A 20,875-nucleotide genomic window follows, 5' to 3' on the forward strand; every position below is an offset into this window, starting at 1 on the left:
ATAGAATATTTACTGTACCTTGGAGCTGGAAGCAGGAGCATCGCCTGGGACAGCATCACCGGTGACAGGTGAGTATCCAGCAATGTGTGTGCAGTGACGTCCAGGAGGTCATCGGAGTTCCCAATCAATTCTGATGCGGTGTCATGACGGGGACTTCACGGATTCATCAGAGTTCATTGGGAACTCGGATGACCTCCTGGATTTCACTGCACACACACACACTGCTTGGTTGCTGAATACTCACCTGTCACCGGCAACGCTGACCCTGGTGATGCTCCTGCTTCCAGCTCCGAGGTGCAGTGAATATTCTATGAGAATAATTAACAGGGGTCAGAAGCAGGACACAGCACCGCTGGATACAGGTGAATACAGAAGATCTTTTTATTTCAAAGACACGTGTTCTCCGGTATGCGTCACACTGATCACATCTGTGTGTGAGCCGTGATGCCGGTGAAAAAGCGGACATGTCTCCATGTGTGCGTGGGGTCACTTGGTTTGTGTGAAAACACGGACGTGTGTATAACTTTATAGAATAACATGGGTACCTGAAACACAGACGTCTGAAACTGGCCTTATACTCAGCTCCCGTTCCAGTGGTGTCGGAGCTCACGTGGAGATGTGACATCACGCGAGCCCCGTGTCCAATGAGTGCTAGCGTCTGTCTCCCAACTTTCAGACCAAACGAGCAATCAACAGGAAGTGAGTTCAGCCGCATCGCTCACTTCCTGTTAACTCGTTTGGTCCAAATGCGGGGAGACAGAAGCCAGCACTGAATGGACACGGGGCTCGCGTGACATCACAACCCCATGTGAGCCCTGGCACGACTGGAATGGTGCCGGTACGAGAGGTGTGTTTAAGCTTTATTATTTTACTTGGGGGAACCGTGGAATCAGAAGGTGTTGTCCTAGTAGTGGACAACCCCTTTAAGAGCCGCACAAGCAAGGTCGTAGTGCACAGAGCCAGCTCGCACCGCACGTTCCTGGCCTAGTTAAATAGTCATGATGGCACTGCAGAGGTGGTTAATAACCTAAACAACGATCTGTACACTATAAAATGAATAATCCTTTGGAACTCGAGAATGGAGAGGATTATTATCAAACAGTAAATTGCAAAAGTTACTTCTTTTTACAATCACTTTGCAGTTTTACCCATTTATCAACTTGAGAACAATCATCATAAATCATCAAACAAGGCATCTCAGTGTCATAGTAAAAATGGAGTTTATTAGCGCTCAGTAAATATCTGATCCTTTGCCCTGATGACCAGTTCGTGCTCTGTGCCATGTCTGAAGAGCAGAACTCCAGTTGCCTCAACCAGTTCTCATCCAGTCATACAAGGTAACCGGTACAACGCACCCTACACACTCACAGGACCTTATAGATCACAGTCTATGGATTTCCACGTGATCCAGACATCTGATGCCAGACCTGTGGCACAATGTTGTACCCTTGGCACCATAATTGTTCATTATATAGGCTGGGATTTGAAGACGACCCAGTCTTTATCACACCGGTGTCCCGAGCCGGGCCTTTCTCTCCTCTTCAAATTTTGCTCTAGAGAAGATGCGTTTCCTCTGGAGATCCAGGAGAGGTTCGGTCACTTGTTTTCCCTCCTTCTGCATTTGGGCCAACATTATGGCTCTCAATAGAGGTGGGTACAGTACATGAGGCACAGCCTCCTGCTCGGGCAAAGGCGTATACTTCTTAAAGTCGTTCTCTTCATGCCGAGGTACAACACGCCAATCGTGGTACATGACTTTGCTTATCTCGGTCTCCTCAGTCTCTTGTTTACCTGTTTAGAGGGAAGAACGGTGAAGTCAGTGCCAGTCGGAATAATAAGATCAGACCTGAAAACAGCTATGAATGTGCATAGACTTACCTCTAAAGGTCAAGAAACCCCAAGCCTGACCGTAGTCCATATTCTATAAAGAGAAGAAAATGAGATAAATTATAAAGGCAAGTTACCATTGCTGACTTTCTAAAGTAAGTGTTTCAGTAAAGTATAACTAAACTTTTCTAAGTTTTTTGATACTTTAGAATTTCTTATCACTATGTAGTGTCAAGGTAGAGATTTTTGGGTAAAGATAGCTAATGGTATCTCCATACAGGGTATCCAGAGACGGTGCCGTATTAGCTATATATATCAGAGCCGATATTAATGTATCAGACAATTAATACATGAGACATGTTCTCCTTGAGCCAGCGTCACCAACTGAGCTCGTGTATTGGAAGAAACCCAATTATACAGTTTGCATCATTAACCTTGAAGCCAGAACACAGAGTTTAGGGAGGATTCCACTCCCCAATTTCTCCCAGCATGCTATAAAACACATCTCTTGCTGTGTGAATCTTCTGATAAGACTTTGCACATTTCACTTTCTGGCTTCTCTATCTTTGGTTAACCCCTTCATGACTATACAGCTTAGAATTCTATTATGGGTCTATGCGATGGCTACATAGCCAGACAGATAATTATGCAACTACATCTATATTTTGATTATTTACATACACAGATATTCTTATTACGTTTAAACAAACAAGCTATAGCGCAGGCCACCTCCACAGTAGTATGGCGGGGCGGGGGTGCAGGTCCTGTGATGCCCACTGATTGTTCCAACCGCAGGTCAGAAGTCTCAATGTTATGAAAAGACGGAAAAGCTACGTCTAACAGTTCAGTGGTTAATTAGCCCTGGATAGATATTGAGTGCAGATTATCCTCCTCTGAAGATCCTGGTTGGTGGGACACATCGGAAGGCACTTGGGGCAGATATAGGGTCAGCCACAATGAGGGCCAGTTGTTATATAATGAGGGTCAATGATTTCTCAGACAGGGACAATTAGACCCATCTTCCACACCGCAAGGGCCACTGGGTTTCATTGGACAAGAGTTTAAATATAGAATCTACTTGAGTGAGATTATTCCCTGTCTGTCGTCTATTGTGTGTAAGGATGGTTTCACATTAGCAGTATTCTGCCGCAATGCCGGATCCGGCACAAATGCGGTACAGTGCAATACAGTTCAATGAAATCGCTCCAAGGTAAGGTCACATGCGGCATTACCTTACCTTGGCGCGATTGCAATGAACTGAATTGCACTGTACCGCATTTGTGCCGGATGCGGCATTGCGGCAGAATACCGCTAATGTGAAACCAGCCTAACTTGTATGGGGATGTTATTAGAACCATTTGGACCATTGTCCTATAAGTTCTCAGTATTATCTCCTTGTCAGGCTAAATATTTTGGGTCATGTTATACTATAATGAATTGTGAGAGAATAGAATCCATTTTGTTCTTAAAGAAACAATCTTGTCTTATAGCTGAGTGATGTCACGGGGTTCAGCTAGCACTTATGGGTGGGGAAGTTTCACATTTCCGTTCACACCCCTACTGCTCTAATTGGTGCATAGCTCAGAGCAGTTATTTCTTTGTTTGGAATACTATATAAACTGGTCACATGATGTAATTAATCATTAACGTTTAGTACACTACAAAGCCTGTGTGCTGTATTGATTTCCTGAGCGCTCTTAAAACAAATCTTATTACTTTGGAGTTCCATTGGCATTGAAAGTGGATTTTACTCACAAATTGTTGTAGCCATTTGCATACTGCCATTTTGTATTTTATCAGTGTATGAGATCCCGTTGACCACTGTCATCTGTATCTCCTGATTCTAAAAGGTATCCACAATGCTGTGATAATTCTCACACACTGTATTGTATCCTTTTGATGACTGTTATTGTTCCATGTGACTATATGGGTACTTATAGAGTGTTGCATATGTTATCTTTGTGGTTTAGAGTTTGCATTGTTTTTTCACTTGTACGTACAGGTTTTAAAGGGAACCTGTCATTACTTTTTCGGCCTATAAGCTGCGGCCACCACCACTGGGCTCTTATATACAGCATTCTAACATGCTGTCTATAAGAGCCCAGGCTGCTGTGTACTACTCACCTAACAGTCGCGCTGCGGTGAAGTTGGGTCAGATTGGCGTCTCCGTTGTCCGGTGCCGTCTTTTTCGGCCATCTTTCTCTTCCTTCTTGTGTAGCTGGGGTGCATGACGCGTCTACGACATCCACACTCGCCGGCATTCAGGTCCTGAGCAGGACAGATCAAAGTATTGTAGTGCGCCTGCGCAGGACCGGCAAGTGTGTATGATGTAGATGCGTCATGCACCGCGGCTTCAGAAAAAGGACGAAAATGGCTGAAAGAGGCGGCTCTGGTACCGGACAACAGAGATGCCCATATGGACCAACTATCACAGCGCGACCGTTAGGGGAGTATTATAAAGTGTTTTTATGTTCTCACAGCGGCCTGGGCTCTTATATACAGCATGTTAGAATGCTGTATATAAGAGCCCGATGGTGGTGGCCGCAGCTTATACACCAACAAAGTGGTGACAGGTTCCCTTTAAATAAATATAAGCATTAAAAGTTACGTTTTAGCCTCACTTTTTTGCTTTTTCTATTGTTTTCAGCTGCCAGTCCTTGGGACATAAGTCGTTCCCATGCTGCAAATTCTTTATAAAAAAAAAAAAAAAAAAGAAGAAGAAGAGCTACGAGTCGAAACAATACTAAATACGTGATGATACAGGAGCCAACTGATCCTTCACAGTGGTGTCAGTGGTGGATGAGTTTCAAGAAGTGCCTATAGCAAGCAGCCCTCCTAATCCTGAATAATACCTTTATTTGCACCCATGGTGTGGCTAAGCTCTCTATGCTCGGAGTTTTAACCCCTTCAGGCCCCGGGCACTTTCCGTGTTTGCTTTTTACTCCCCTTCTTCCGAGAGCCGTAACTTTTTTATTTTTCCGTCAATCTTGCCATATGAGGGCTTGTTTTTTGCGGGACAAGTTGTACTTTTAAATGAAACCATGCGTTTTACCATATAATGTACTGGAAAACGGCAAAAAAATTCCAAGTGTGGAAAAATTGCAAAAAAAGTGTGATCGTACAATAGTTTTTGGGATGTTTCATTCACCGTATTCACTATATGGTAAAACCGATGTGTGGGTATGATGTCCGAGGTCGGTGCGAGTTTGTAGACACCAAAAATGTATAGGTTTACTTGTATCTAAGGGGTTAAAAAAAATTCACAAACTCGTCCAATAAAAGTGGCGCACGTTTTGCGCCATTTTCCGAAACCCGTAGCGTTCTCATTTTTTGGGATCTATGGCTCAGTGATGGCTTATTTTTTGTGTCTCAGGCTGACATTTTTAAATGGTACCATGATTAATGCTACGTTTTGATCGCCTGTTATTGCATTTTGCGTAAAGCTTACGGCGAGCAAAAAACGTAATTTTGGAGTTTGGCATTTATTTGCCACTACGCCGTTTACTAATCAGATTAATTGATTTTAGATTTTGATAGATCGGGCATTTCTGAACGCGGCGATACCAAATATGTGTATATTTATTTATTTTTAACCCTTTAATTTTCAATGGGGTGAAAGGGGGGTGATTTGAACTTAGTTTTTTTTTTTATTTTATTAGTTCCCCTAGGGGGCTATAACGATCAGCAATCCGATTGCTCTGCCCTATCTGCTGATCACAGCTATGCAGCTGCAAACAGCAGATTTGATCACTTCCTCATTCATTCGGCTCCGGGCCGTGGGAAAACGAAAGTGACTCGTCATAGCTACAGGCGTCATCACATGACCCTGTGCTACCATGGCAACCACCGAAAGTCATGTGATCACTCACGTGACTTCCGGTGGGGGCGGCGGTAAGTGAAAATCATGGCCGCGCGTATATGCATCTCGCTGCCAGACTTTGGCAGCGTGATGTAAGGGGTTAATGTTACGGGTGGAATGCGATTCCACTCGTAACATGCAGGCACACATGTCAGCTGTTGAAAACAGCTGATATGTGTGTGGATCGCCGCATCCTGCCTGCGGCAGAGGGCGGGGCTTAACGGCACACGCTCCATGACGGATATATCCGTCAAAGGTCGTAAAGGGGTTGAAGGGAACCTGTTACCAGATTTGGTGACTATAAGCTGCAACCACCACCACTGAGATCTTATATACAACATTCAAGAATACTGTATATAAAGGAGCCCAGGCCGTGCTGTATAATGTAAAAAACACTTATAATACTCACCTAGGGGGCGGTTCGATCCGATGGGTGTCACTGGTCTCCGATCTGGCGCCTCCTCTCTCCGAAACGGCGCCTCCTGCCTTTATGTGCAGGCAGTGCCAATCAACAAAGGAGGAAGAGGTGGAATGGTGCACAGAAAGTTTGGCCACATCAAGGTGCAATGATCACCCTCAGTAATTATAGATAATGACCTGGTTAATAATAGCTGATAAAAATAATACCCAGTGTTTAGTTTTATTAGGGCCAAATCTCCTATCTGACTTGTTTATAAGAATGACAGACTTCTGTTCAAGAGACCTGTATAAATACATATACACTTAGCTCCCCCTAATTACAGCTGCAGGCAGATTTTCATTATATGTAGGGGCTGTCCGGCATTAAAAAAAACGAACAAAAAAACCTTTCACGTTCAATCCACCTCAGCTTCAATAGTGCGTCCTATGCTGCCAATTACTAGTCGCAGCGGTCTTATGCCATACAGGCAATCCTTACAAGCATCCCTGCAGAGGCTCGTGATTAGCTGCAGCGGTCACATGGATGTACAAAACTGTCTGGAAACTCTGGAGATGCAGGAGATTGAACAGTTGAGAATTATTTAGATTTTTTATTATATATTACCATTATATTTTTTGCTTTTAGCCCAATTTTTAAGAACCCTTGAACTCTATGGTAATTGAAAAGGAACGAGGGTATTTGGAAATCTGTGACACAAAAGTGCGGCTTTTACTCCTTACAATGTATTTTTGGACCTACTCAGATAACAATTGTTCTAGAATTTTTCTTTAAGTGGCCATTTCCAAAAGAACAGATCATTATATGCAATAATATTAGGATTATGCAGCCCAATCTGAGCACAGCATTAAGAAGTGACAGAGACCCCAATTCCAGTGTTGGGTCACTAATTGACCATCTGGGTGTTTTGCAACAAAAACTTGCTATCAGCCACAGCAGAAGCCAAGTGCAGCGTCCCTATATTCATGAGCTGCATCCAATTTGCAATTTTCCTCCCATTTACAGTATAGGAATAAGCAGCTATAACCTACTCGAAACGCGCGTCGGGGTTCTCCACCCTGCACTTTAGTAGGTTTATACTCTTTTCTTTTATGTCCTAATTATTATGTTGACTGAACTATTGATGCCCTCAGTCTTTCAGTACATGCTTTAATGGACACTTTATATAAGGTTTGATATACCCCCAGCATTGGCAATGTGCAATAACCCACTGAATCCATCCTGTTTGTGTCTATACGTCTTTTAAATCTTTGTCCATGTTTAACTTGATTTGACATATTTCTGATGTTTATGTATTGTGTAACCACTGCAATGATTTTGGTTTATGTCTACACATGTATTTCCTCACGCTACTATAGGATCCTTTGTTGAACCTTTTCTCCCTCTTGTTTTTAATGATATATTAATTAAGAAGTTATCTTATCTTGGACCTGTAAAAACTCATTTTTCTATGTTCAAAAGTATCAATGTGCGGCATCGGGCACCGTCAGCTCATGGACATCAAAGATTCAGGAGCACATTCACAATGGAGAGCCCTACAATGCGAAGATGTAGGCTCTGGTATAAATAAGTAATACAACCCTTCTCCAGGTCTGCACAAACAGTCCTTACCACATGAATAAGTCATACCAGCCCTTCTGTGCAGTTTCCTTAGAAGGCGAAGGCTGGAAGGGTGAACCTCTGTGCCATACTACCGACTGCTATTTCAACTCGGCCTCATTTATTAAATGGGGCCGAGTACCAATACTCGACAGAACCTATGGACTATAGTGGCAGTATTGGTAGAGGAAAATAAGGATCCTTTTACTTAAAATATTTTCCTGTTCTGCTTTTTAACACTAGAAGTCCCAGAGAGGGGTCATTTGACATTTTTACCATTGAAACCCTATGGAGCTCGAAATTCCTGGGACTTCTAGTGTTAAAGAACCACTCCAGCGTTTTTTCTTTTTTAGCATTGGACTTGGGCTTTAAAAGGGAACCGGTCACCAGATTCAGCCACTAAAAGCTGCGGCCACCACCAGTGAGCTCTTATATACAGCATTCTAGAATCCTGTCTATAAGAGCCCAGGCCACTCTGTCAAACGTAAAAAGAACTTTCTAATACTCACCTAAGGCGCAGTCCGGTCTGATGGGTGTCGCTGGTTTCCAGTCCAGTACCTCCTGTCTGCGGCAATCGCCATCCTCCTTCTTCTGAGGTCAGTGTGCATGACACGTCTGACATTATCCACACAGGCCGGCATTGAGGTCCTGCGCAGGCGCACTTTGATCTGCCCTGCTTAGGGCATATCAAAGTATTGTAGTGTGCATGCGCGGGTGGTCTTTAACCTTTCCTTGCGACTGCGCATGACAGTACTTTGATCTGCCCTCAGCTGCGCAGATCAAAGTGCACCTGAGCAGGACCACAATGCCGGTTGTGTGGCTGATGAAGGACACATCATCCATACTGGACTGGGTAGTAGGATAGTAGGAGTACAGAGATTGCAGCAGAAAGGAGCAACACCCATTGGACGGATCACCCGCTAGGTGAGCATAATAAAAGCTCTTTTTTACATACTACACAGCGGCCTGGACTCTTATATACAGTATTGTAGAATGCTGCATATAAGAGCTCAGTGGTGGTGGCCAAATCAGGTGACATGTTCCCTTTAAATGTCCCCTGCCCCGTCAAACTCAACTTCTGGCGGCTTCATCGTTTTTCGTCGTCACTCCGGTCCGAGCCAGAACAAGGCATTCACTGGAGCTGCCGGCAAGTCACAAATTACTGCAGCAACTGGAGCGATGTGGAAAAAAGATGAAGGTGGTGGAAGGTGAGTTTAAGACAGGGAACTTACATTTAAAGCACCACTCCAGGGGTGCAATATAAAAAACCCCCCCTGGAGTGGTGCTTTAATAAAAATTGCAATCAAAATAATCCCAGGACGAAAACAACCTCACAGCTGTAGCACTCTATGTGGTTAATGGTATGGCAGTTTGACAATTACATCCTCCAATTATCGGGAATTCTTGAACCCTTAAAGGGAATTTGTCAGAAGGTTTTTGTTATATAATCTGAGAGCAGCATGATGTAGAGACCCCGATTCCAGTGATGTGTCACTTACTACACAGTATTTTGCTGTTTCAATAAAAGTAGTGTTTATCACCAAGAGATTATCAGTACAGGACTAGTAGTCTCCTGATCCAACCCGTCCCCAGCACTGATTAGCTTTCTGTCAATAAACAGTCTACACAAAAAAGCAGCCAGAAAGTGGTGTAGGTGGGGTTATACACAGCTCAGCATTCTGGGCTCTGCAGCAGAGAAAACCGTGATTCTATAACAACTACTGCACACAGTAAACTAAGTGACACATCGCTGGTATCAGGGTCTCTGCAGCTATATCATGCTGCTCTTAGATTTAATAGCAAAACCTTGCTGACACATTTCATTTAAAGGGAACCTGTCACCAGTATTTCGGCATATAAGCTGCGGCCACCACCAGTGGTCTCTTATATACAGCATTCTAACATACTGTATATAAGAGCCCAGGCCACTGTGTAGAACATAAAACACACTTTATAATACTCAGCTAATGGTCCCGCTGCAGTGGAATTGGGCCATATGGGTGTCTCCGTTGTCCGGTGCTGCCTCTGTCGGCCATCTTCGTCCTCCTTCTGTAGCCGGGGTGCATGACGCATCTACTTCATCCACACTCACCGACATTGATGTTCTGCGAAGGCGCACTTTGATCTGTCCTGAGCAGGGCAGATCAAAGTATTGTAGTGCGCCTGCGCGAGACCGGCGAGTGTGTATGACGTAGGATGCGTCATGCACACAGGCTTCAGAAGGAGGACGAAGATGGCCGAAAGAGGAGGCGCCAGCACCGGACAATGGAGACGTCCATATGACCCAACTCCACTGCAGCGTGACCATTAGGTGAGTATTATAAAGTGTTTTTTTACGTTCTACACAGCGGCCTGGGCTCTTATATACAGCATATTAGAATGCTGTATATAAGAGCCCACTGGGGGTGGCCGCAGCTTACATGCCAAAAAAACGGTGACCGCTTCCCTTTAAAGAAGTGTTTTTAAACAATAGGTGATAATTTCTAGTTCAGTGGGGTCTGACTGCTGAGACCCCCGACTAACAGAAGTAGGACACTGTTATCCCTGTCATAATTGAGTGGAATTGCGGATGCTCGGCAGCTACCCTATTCCCTCCCTATGGGACTGCGGGAGAAAGCCAAGTACAGGGCTTCAGCCGTCTCAGAGACAATGAATGGAGTAGTAGGTCACACCGCATCCATCTAGGAGTTATCTCCTATCCTGTGAATACATGATAATAATAACTTCTTCCTGCTAAAATTCCCCTTTAAAAGGGTACATCAGCCTTCATTATTAAATTGGGATCCAAATTACAGATGTCTAGATAATTACTTCCAGAGACACTAATGGAGAGGGATCAGTCTTACCTGCGGCTGCTAAATGCAACTTTATGAAAGGCAGAGTTAATAGTCAGGGGGCTCTGGTGGTCCGGCTCCTGCAGATCTAACATTTATCATCCACTCCAAGGATAGAAAATAAATATTAACATCTGGAATAGCCTGAACATCCCATCATCTCACCTCTGCTGTGTAATCCACTTTGACTTTAGTTATGGTCCAGTAACAGGGCTCATTATATTCCTCCAGCCAAGATTTCCTCGTCAACACTCGTCCCAGTCCAAAGGACCGCAGCCCAGAGAGCAGAGTGAAGAGTCTCTTCTCCTTCTTTACATCCTCCCATGCGAGAACTGGCAGACGTTTCCCAGTGAAGGGTCGTGTCATGGTCTGATGAAACAAATGATGAGATTCAGAGTGCAATCAGAAACTGGTAACATCAAGGAACAGAGACCCAACGTCTAGGAATAGGTACTTTGTGGATATGGCGCTATCTGCTATTGTAGATATGATTTGGAAGGAGATGAGTTGCAATACCAGACACAGCCAAAGCACAAAAGTGGCGCTATTTTTGTGGAAAGATTTTTTATTTAAAGAGGTTCTGCAGCAGCTCTTGATCTGATAAATGGGCATGGAAAGACACTAGTGTGCTAGTCAGCTCTGTTGCTAAGACAAACCTTCTGAAACCTCACTGATCTAAATTAGGACACGTACACAATGCTTCCAGAGTGTCGGATGTGTCCTACCTGCTGTGCTGCAGCATCTACACACTCAATGTCGACTCACACAGGTGCTGCACAAACTTTTTACAGGGGGTGATAACTTGCTGATCTGTGGGGCCCACAGCAATTAGTAGATGAGGGAATTGTTATACCCATAGCAGACCGATAAGTCAAAAACTTGACAGCCTGATCCGCACCATTCATTTTCTATAGGGCTACTGGGAAAAGCAATTAGCAGCACTCAGTAGTCGCAAAGGGAGTGAATGGAGCGGTTATCGAGCATCCACACTGCTGCTTCTTTCTTAGAGGCCTCCTTCACAAGTCAGTGATTCTGGTATGTATGTTGCAATTTTTATATGTACCAGAATCACAGACATACGCATTATAATCAATGGGTCTGCGCACACATCAGTGATTTTTCACTAACTGTGAGACATGCCTGTTTTTTTCTGGCATCACTGATGTTTCACGGAGCACACTATGGTATAATCTGTGAAACATGTACCAGAAAAATGACATACATTTAAAATAAAAAGCTTTTTAAACTCACCCGTCTCCAGCGATGCTGTCTTCTGCTTCCAGGTCGGCTAATTATGCTCATACATATTCAGTGCACAGCCGACCCGGAAGTGGCTGCAAAGGTGACATAGAATTGCGGGAGACTTCAGCACCACGGACAGCAGGAGCATGGATAGGTGAGTTTTAGTGCCTGATCTCCGTGTATTAAATCTCGGCACACGGAAGGACATACGCATCTTTATCACGTCAGTAAAGAATGCGTGTTTTTCACTGACGTGTGAAGGGGGCCTTAGGCTGACTTCACATATTCAGTAATAAGCCATTAGAATGGATCCAGCAGCAATCCGTTGTGCAGACAACTTTTTTTGGCTGGATTTGTTTTTTTAACATTGGAGTCTATGGAGAACAGATCTATTAACTGATCGCTATTTAGCTTCCATTTGAAACTGATTAAAGAAGGGAATTTTGTTTACTTACCGTAAATTCCTTTTCTTCTAGCTCCAATTGGGAGACCCAGACAATTGGGTGTATAGCTATTGCCTCTGGAGGCCACACAAAGTATTACACTTAAAAGTGTAAGGCCCCTCCCCTTCTGGCTATACACCCCCAGTGGGATCACTGGCTCACCAGTTTTAGTGCCAAAGCAAGAAGGAGGAAAGCCAATAACTGGTTTAAAGACCAATTCAATCCGAGGAAACATCGGAGAACTGAACCATACCACATGAACAACATGTGTACCCGAAAAAACAGAAAAACCCCGAGAAAACAGGGCGGGTGCTGGGTCTCCCAATTGGAGCTAGAAGAAAAGGAATTTACGGTAAGTAAACAAAATTCCCTTCTTCTTTGTCGCTCCATTGGGAGACCCAGACAATTGGGATGTCCAAAAGCAATCCCTGGGTGGGTAAAAGAATACCTCATGATAGGGCCGTCAAACGGCCCTCTCCTACAGGTGGCCAACCGCCGCCTGAATGACTTATCTACCTAGGCTGGCGTCTGCCGAAGCGTAGGTATGCATCTGATAATGCTTGGTAAAAGTAAGTAGACTCGACCAGGTGGGTGCCTGACACACCTGCTGAGCCGTAGCCTGGTGCCGTAATGCCCAGGATGCACCCACGGCTCTGGTAGAATGGGCCTTCGGCCTTGAGAGAACCAGAAGCCCAGTAGAACTGTAGGTTTCAAGAATTGGTTCCTCGAGCCCCCGAGCAAGGGTGGATCTGGAAGCTTGCGACTGTTTACGCCGACCAGCGACAAGGACAAAGAGTGCATCCGGGTGGCGCAGGAGCGCCATGCGGGAAGTAGAACCTGAGTGCTCTCACCAGAACCAACAGATGCAAATCTTTCTGAAATTGATGGACTGGACGAGGACACAAAGAAGGTGAGGTGATATCCTGATTGATATGAAAATGGGATACCACCTTAGGGAGAAATTCCGGAACCGGACGCAGAACTACCCTGTCCTGGTGAAGGACCAGGAAGGGAGTTTGTATGAGAGCGTTGCTAGCTCGGAAACTCTCCTAAGAGACGAGACCGTTACTAGAAGGCCACTTCCCGTGAAAAACGGGAAGGGAGACATCCTTCAAAGGCTCGAAAGGCGGCATCTGGAGAGCAATTAGAACCTTGTTCAGATCTCAGGGCTCTAACGGCCGCTTGTACGGAGTGCTGAGAAGACAAACTCCCCGTAGGAACGTGCGTACCTGAGGAAGTCGTCGTTTCTGAAAAAATACAGATAGCGCTGAGACTTGTCCCTAAAGGGAACTGAGCGACAACCCATTTTCCTACCTAGATTGCAGGAAGGAAGGAAACATAGACGATGCAACCGGCCAGGGAGAAACACCCTGCGCCGAGCACCGAGATAAGAACATCTTCCACGTCCTGTGGTCAATCTTGGCGGACGTTGGTATGCTAGCCTGTCTCATGGTGGCAACCACGTCCTGAGGTAATCCTGACGACACTAGGTTCCAGGACTCAATGCTACACCATCCGGTTGAGGGCCGTAGAATTCAAATGGAAGAATGGCCCTTGAGACAGCCAGTCTGATTGGTCTGGTAGTGCCCCCGGTTAGCCTACCGTGAGGCACCACAGAACCGAGTACCACAACATCCTCGGCCAATTTGTAGCGACGAGGATGGCGCGGCCGCAGTCGGTCTTGATCTAGCGCAGTACTCTGGGCAACAATGCCAGAGGTGGCACCTAAGGTAGCTGGAACTGCGACCAATGCTGAACTAAGGCGTTTGCCGCCAGAGCTCGATGATTGTGAAACCGTGCCATGAAGCTGGCACATTGTTGTTGTGCCGTGACGCCATTAGATCGACGTCCGGCCTCTGTCAGCGGCGCCAGATCTCCTGAAACCCGTCCGGGTGAGGAGACCATACTCTTTCGGCCACACCTCAGCGACTTAGGAAGTCAGCTTCCTAGTTTCCACACTTGGGATGTGAATTGTGGATATGGTGGATGCCGTGTCTTCCACCCACATCAGAACCTGCCGGACTTCCTGGAAGGCTTGCCGGTTGCGCGTTCTTCCTTGGTGGTTGATGTATGCCACCGCTGTGGAGCTGTCCGACTGAAGTCGGATATGCTTGCTTTCCAGCCGCTGTTGGAAGGATTGTAGGGCAAGATACACTGCTCTGTGTTCAAGAACATTGATCTGAAGAGTGGACTCTTGCTGAGTCCACGTACCCTGAGCGCTGTAGTGGAGAAAAACTGCTCCCCACCCTGATAGACTCGCGTCTGTCGTAACTATCGCCCAGGACGGGGATAGGAAGGACCTTCTTTTTGACCAAGAGGTGAGAAGAAGCCACCACCGTAGAGATTCCTTGGCCGCCTGAGAAAGAACGACGACTCTGTTGAGGGACGTCGACTCCTCGTCCCATTGGCGGAGAATGTCCCATTGTAGTGGACGCAGTAAAACTGCGCGAAAGGAACTGCCTCCATTGCTACCATCTTACGTAGGAAGTGCATGAGGCGTCTCAATGTGTGCGACTGGTTCTTAAAGAAGAGCTTGCAGCCCGTAGTGAATGCTGTTTGTCTAGCGGCAGCTTCACTATCGCTGAGAGAGTAAGAAACTCTATGCCTAGATATGTTATCGATAGGGTCGGGGTCGGATCTGACTTTAAAAAGTTGATGATCCACCCAAAACTCTAGAGAGTCTCCAGCGCAACGTTCGGGCAGTGTTGGCATGTTTCCTAAGAGAGTGCCTTGACAAGTAGATCGTCTAAATACGGGACCACAGAGTGACCCTGAGAGTGCAGGACTGTGACTACTGCTGCCCTGACCTTGGCGAAGACCAGTTGACTGTCGCTAGCCGGAAGGTAGAGCTACGAACAGAGGGTGTTCGTCTCCTATAACGAAGCGTAGAGACGCTAGTGCTCTGGATCAATCGGCACGTGTGGATAAGCATCCTTGATGCCTAATGATGCTAGGAAATATCCTTGGGACCTTGAGGCGATGACATGGCGGAGGGATTCCATCCGGAACCGCCTGGTGTCCACGAGCTTGCTGAGCATTTTTAGATCCAGAACGGGACGGAACGGCCCGTTCTTATAGGTACCGCAAAGAATTTGGGGTAAAAACCGTGACCTTGTTCCTGAAGAGGAACGGGGGTCATCACTCTTTCTGCCTATAGAGTGCACCCTGTTTGCAGAAGAGCAGCGGCCCGGCCGGGAGGTGGAGAAATTCTGAAGAATCGAGTTGGAGGACGAGAAGTGAGCTCTATCCTGTACCCGTGAGACAGAATGTCTCACACTCAATGGTCATTGACCTATGGCAGCTAAATATCGCCAAGGCGGGAGAGCCTGCTACCGACCGAGGCCGCAAGTCATGAGGAAGCCGCCTTGGAAGCGGGTTTTCAGACTGTCGCTTTTTTGGGCGAGACTGAGCCCGCTAAGAATCTTAGCTCCTCTGATCCTTTTGAGTCCACATTGGACGAGGAAAAATGGGACCTGCCCGAGCCTCGAAAAGGCCGAAAACCCCGACTGCCTCTTGCTCTGTTGGGGTTTGTTGTGTCCGGGCTGAGGAAAGGATGAATCCTTACCCCTGGACTGTTTGATGGTTACATCCAACGCTCACCAAACAGTCGGTCAGCAGAAAAAGGCAACTGGTTAGGCAACCTTTTTTGGAAGCAGAATCTGCCTTCCATTCACTTAACGAGCAGACCAGGCTCTGCTTAAAAACACGGAGTAGCGGAGGCTACCGCCGCACGGTTCGCAGAGTCCAGGACAACCTGAATCGCGTAAGAAACAAATGCAGACATTTGAGAGGTTAAGGATGCCACCTGCGGCACAGATGTACGTGTAACCGTGTCAATCTGTGTAAGACAAGCTGAAATAGCTTGGAGTGCCCCAAGGGAGAGAATGCCGGAGCCAACGGTGCGCCGACAGCCTCATAGATGGCTGTCGACCAGAGATCCATCTGTCTGTCAGTGGCATCTTTGAGTTTGCAGTTCCATCTCCCACTGCAACTATGGATCTAGCTACAAGCCTGGAGATTGGAGGATGCCGCTCGGGACATTGGGTCCAGTCCTTGACCAAGTCAGGGGACAGGGATAACGTGTATCCTAAGCCGTTTGGAGAAGCGCATATCTGGATAAGCGTGGTGTTCCTGGACTGCCTCTCTGAAGGCAGAGTGGTCCAGAAAAATACGTGAAGCTGACTCCTCCACTGGAGGAGCTGTGAGAAATAACCCACATTCTATAGATGGACGCTATAAGATTATTTACTATGGCGTCACAATCAGGTGTATCCAGATTGAGAGCGGTCTCAGGATCAGAATCCTGAGCCGCTACTTCCGCCTCATTACACAGCGAGTCCTTCTGTTAGGACCCTGATGAAACCGAGGCCGCTCATAGCGAGCCCACTTAGGCTGTCTGGGACTGACGTCCGTGCAGAGCCGTGACTCTGGGATGCGTGTGACATTCCCGGAGCTGTTAGTTATTCACACTGAGGGGGGCCATGGATCAATGATTCAACAGTGCCCATATTGTGAGAGACATGTCCGGACTGCTAGGCTTCTAGTATCATAGCCATAGTCTCAGAAAAACTGTCAGTAAATACTGCAGACACCGTCCTCATCCCCTGGCCATAGTGCATACAATGGGAGTCTATGTAACCTGCCGGCCGTATAGCCGTACATGCTGTACCAGCTGTATAGAAAAACATGTGGTTCTGCACCTTTGTTTTACACAGAGAATATGCTGATAACTCCTCCGCATAATCCAGGAGGGTATATACAACGTGCGACCAAACAGTGCAATGTATATAGTACAAGCATATCTATAAGTGCACTTCTGCACTAGTGGGGTTAGCACCACAGGTGCTGCTTAACGCCTGTTGCAGCGATTGTGTGACTATCAGAATGCCAGGGTCTTCCACACTTGTCTCTGTATCGTACAGAAACTGACACTAATGGCTGCCGGTGTCCTTGTAGAGAAGGAAGCCGTGGGCGTGCCTGAGAAAGTGCGGGAATCCGGATTCACAGTGCACACAGTGAGAGGGGTGGAGTATGCAAAACATACTCCAGCTCTCAGCTCTGCTCTATGCAGCGTCACGCCCCTACCCTGACTGTCAGGGCTGTGGGCGGTAACGAAGGGAGACTAGGCCCAGAAGCCGGGGACTCGAGTTAACAGCGCGGCCGCCGTAAAAGCGCGGGCCGCGCTGAAGTCCCCGGCGCACCACAAGTGCCAGCCGCGCCGCAGTTCCAGCGGCCGGCGCGACCGATTCATAGAAGTGGCCAGCGTCCCGCCCCTCTCCTGACTGGCAGGTCTGGGGGCGGGAACGAACGGAAGCAGGCCGCAAAAGCCGGGGACTCTAGTTATCAGCGCGGCCGCCGTAAAAGCGCGGGCCGCGCTGAAGTCCCCGGCGCACCACAAGTGCCAGCCGCGCCGCTGCCAGCGGCCGGCGCGACCGATTCCTGGAAGTGGCCAGCGTCCCGCCCCTCTCCTGACTGGCAGGTCTGGGGGCGGGAACGAACGGAAGCAGGCCGCAAAAGCCGGGGACTCTAGTTATCAGCGCGGCCGCCGTAAAAGCGCAGGCCGCGCTGAAGTCCCCGGCGCACTACAAGTGCCAGCCGCGCCGCAGTCCCAGCGGCCGGCGCGACCAATTCCCATAAGTGAGCCTGCTTCAGCAAAGCTGAATGAGGCCATGGCACAGGCGCCGCAGCGCTGATGTCCCCCGGCGCACTACAACACCCAGCATGCTGCGGTCTGAGCGCCAAATGCACGGGGACACAGAGTACCTTGAGGAAGCAGGGCCATGTCCCTGATGTACTCCGCTCCATCCAGCATCTTCTCCAGGGGCTGTAGATGGAGCACGGTCTCAGTGCCTGGAGACCGGTAAATCCCACTTCACCCAGAGCCCTGTAAAAAGGGATGGGGAAGGAATCAGCATGTGGGCTCCTGCCGCCGTACCCGCAATGGGTACCTCAACCTTACAAACACCTCCGACATACAGTGGGGTGAGAAGGGAGCATGCTGGGGACACTATATGTGTCCTCTTTTCTTCCATCCGACATAGTCAGCAGCTGCTGCTGACTAAAAAGTGGAGCTATGCGTGGATGTGTTGCCTCCTTCGCACAAAGCACAAAACTGGTGAGCCAGTGATCCCACTGGGGGTGTATAGCCAGAAGGGGAGGGGCCTTACACTTTTAAGTGTAATACTTTGTGTGGCCTCCAGAGGCAATAGCTATACACCCAATTGTCTGGGTCTCCCAATGGAGCGACAAAGAAAACTGGATCCTTTACAAATGGAAGAAAGTGGCTGACTTAATAGCATCAGTTAACAGATAAGTTTACATAGACTCCAATGTTTAAAAAAAAACAGATCCAGCAGAAACCGATTATTTAAAAATGGGGAAAAAAAAACCCCCCAGATTGCTGTTGGATCTGTTGTAATGGATGATTACAAGACATGTGAACAGAGCCTTAGGATGGGGCCACGCGAGAATTAGTGTGAGTGCTCTGCTCGCATGACACTTGGCTCACGCTCGCAGCACAGGGGGAGCTGAGTGTCATGTGACTGTGATTCGATAGTGCGAAAAGACCACAGCTGCGGAGGAGAGGGAAAGATTTATCTCTGTATCGCCTCCATCGCTGGCTTATGTGAGAATCGCACTGAATTCGTTGTACACTGTTGTAATGCAAGTGCAATGCGATGTTTATCTCACCCCCATAGATTTGAATGGGTGCGAGTGAAACAGGATCACATTCCACCCGCAGCATGCTGCAATTGTTTTCTCGGTCCGATTAGGGCTGAGAAAAAACAGCGGCCCCATAGAGTAATATTGGTCTGAGTGGAGTGCAATTTTTTATCGCATTCCACTCGCTCCGTATTACTCGACGTGTGTGCTAGCCCGTAAGCTATATGCCCACGGGAGATTAAACCTGCAGATTTTCCAGATAAATCCGCAGGTTTCAGCATGTACAGACACTCCCCATGTTATCCTATGGGACATGGGGAGTTCTGTGTCCATGCTGTGGATACGTGCGGCTGCGGAATATGCTGCGGATGTCCCGCAGCCGCACGTAATTGTATGTCAATTCTTTCTCGGGAATTACCTGCGGAAATCCCGGCTCTCCACTATAGAGATAGGGCCAGGACTTCCGTAGGTAAGCCGCATGAATGTCCGCAGGTTTTCCGCAGCTATTTCACCGTACTACCGCAGCTAAAAACAGCTGCGGATTCCGTCGGGCAGCTGCGGGAAACTTGTAGCCGTACCTGCAGATATATCCGCAGGTACAAACTCCCGTGTGCACATAGCCTTAGGCTGGAGTCACGTTATGCGAGAGCAACGGGTGCGATATGCTAATGACCCTGGCTCAGGTTCTTCTGCGAGCGTGATCAGAGTGTCATACGACTGTGACCCGATCCTGCGATCAGGTCATAGCTGCGGAGGTGAGGGCGGGCGCTGCAGAGGAGAGGGAGGGGTTAATCCCCCCTACCTCCTATATTGTCAGTCCGTGCGTATATCGCATTGCACTTGGATAACATCTGAGTGCAGTCCGATGTTTCTCTTGCACCCATACCCTTGAACGGGTGCAAGTGATACGGCTCTCGCAGACAATCACAGCATGCTGCGATTTTATTTTCCTCAGTCTGATTAGGGCTGAGGAAAAACACGCAGATCTGAGCTGCAGCATTGTCTTACATAGGGCTGAGCGCAATGCCAAATTTTCTCACATCGCACTTGTGCGAGTAATACGCAAGTGTGACTCCAGCCTTGCTGAGATAAAGGTGCCCACTCAACCCCCCGCCACCCAGTGCAGATCCAAGCGGGCGGACCCCTCTGATCAATAAGTCATCACATCTCCTGTTGGGGTGATAGCTTTTCACTGGACAACCCCTTTAAATTATGTGTATGGGTGATAGTTAATTTAAAGGGGTTGTCCAGTGAATAGCTATTTTCAAACCAACCTGACTGCACTACACTCCCATTATACACGTGATGCTTGAAGCACAGAAAGTTGCACTATTTTACCAGTGGCTCAACTTTTCTTCTATTTCCAGCCCCCCTGGCTATGGCTGGATGGTAATTTTGGATGCTGGCATTTATTTTTATGTAATAAAATTCACAGATATTCCTCATTGAAATGAATGGAATGAGTTGTGTCGCACCTAAGCTGCAGTCAGCAGCGACCCCAGTGCGATCAGAAGCTGCAGGTGCGCAATGCATGACATAATTATTTTCAAGTATGAGGAAAAAAATATACATGCGACTTTTTTTCTGCAGAGCAAAAGACGCAATGACCTCGTAATCCAATGCATAGCGCTGGGAATCCCGGGGCCGGTTCTTCAGCTCTCTGTACGCCCGGATCTTTCGGGCCATCTCGGCAATGAGCCCTAACTTCTTTTTCTTCGCCATGATCCCTCAATGCAGACCGCCAAACACGTGAGGGTGACCCCCAGAATCTCAGCAATGTCGCGGACTGATGACGTCAGGGCGTTGTCAACCTAAGTCACGTGATCCGAGCGACGCGCACACCTATTAGGAATCTTTTTTTTTTTTTTTTCCAACTAACTTTATTCACAATAACAGCAAATTCATTTAGAAATCATATTTTGACTTTGAATTCCGTTTAGTCCAAGCTGTATTGGGAACGTGAAGTGAATAAAATTATGTTATTTATCTT

The 20,875-nt window shown here is 47.3% G+C and overlaps 1 protein-coding gene across 1 annotated transcript; it reads right to left on the minus strand.

Annotated features, from left to right (window-relative positions):
• Positions 1-1,203: 1,203 nt before the first annotated feature.
• Positions 1,204-20,697, minus strand: MRPS34 (mitochondrial ribosomal protein S34). The gene is made up of 4 exons (XM_075319415.1): positions 20,494-20,697; positions 10,703-10,906; positions 1,879-1,921; positions 1,204-1,791 (listed from the first exon to the last, which is right to left on the minus strand). Exons 1-4 carry the CDS (start codon positions 20,605-20,607, stop codon positions 1,505-1,507), a joined length of 648 nt encoding a protein of 215 aa, XP_075175530.1. The 5' UTR covers positions 20,608-20,697; the 3' UTR covers positions 1,204-1,504.
• Between the last annotated feature and the right edge of the window lie 178 nt (positions 20,698-20,875).

The sequence above is a fragment of the Anomaloglossus baeobatrachus genome, chromosome 7 (genome assembly GCF_048569485.1).
Source record: "Anomaloglossus baeobatrachus isolate aAnoBae1 chromosome 7, aAnoBae1.hap1, whole genome shotgun sequence".
Classification (NCBI taxonomy): domain Eukaryota; kingdom Metazoa; phylum Chordata; class Amphibia; order Anura; family Aromobatidae; genus Anomaloglossus; species Anomaloglossus baeobatrachus.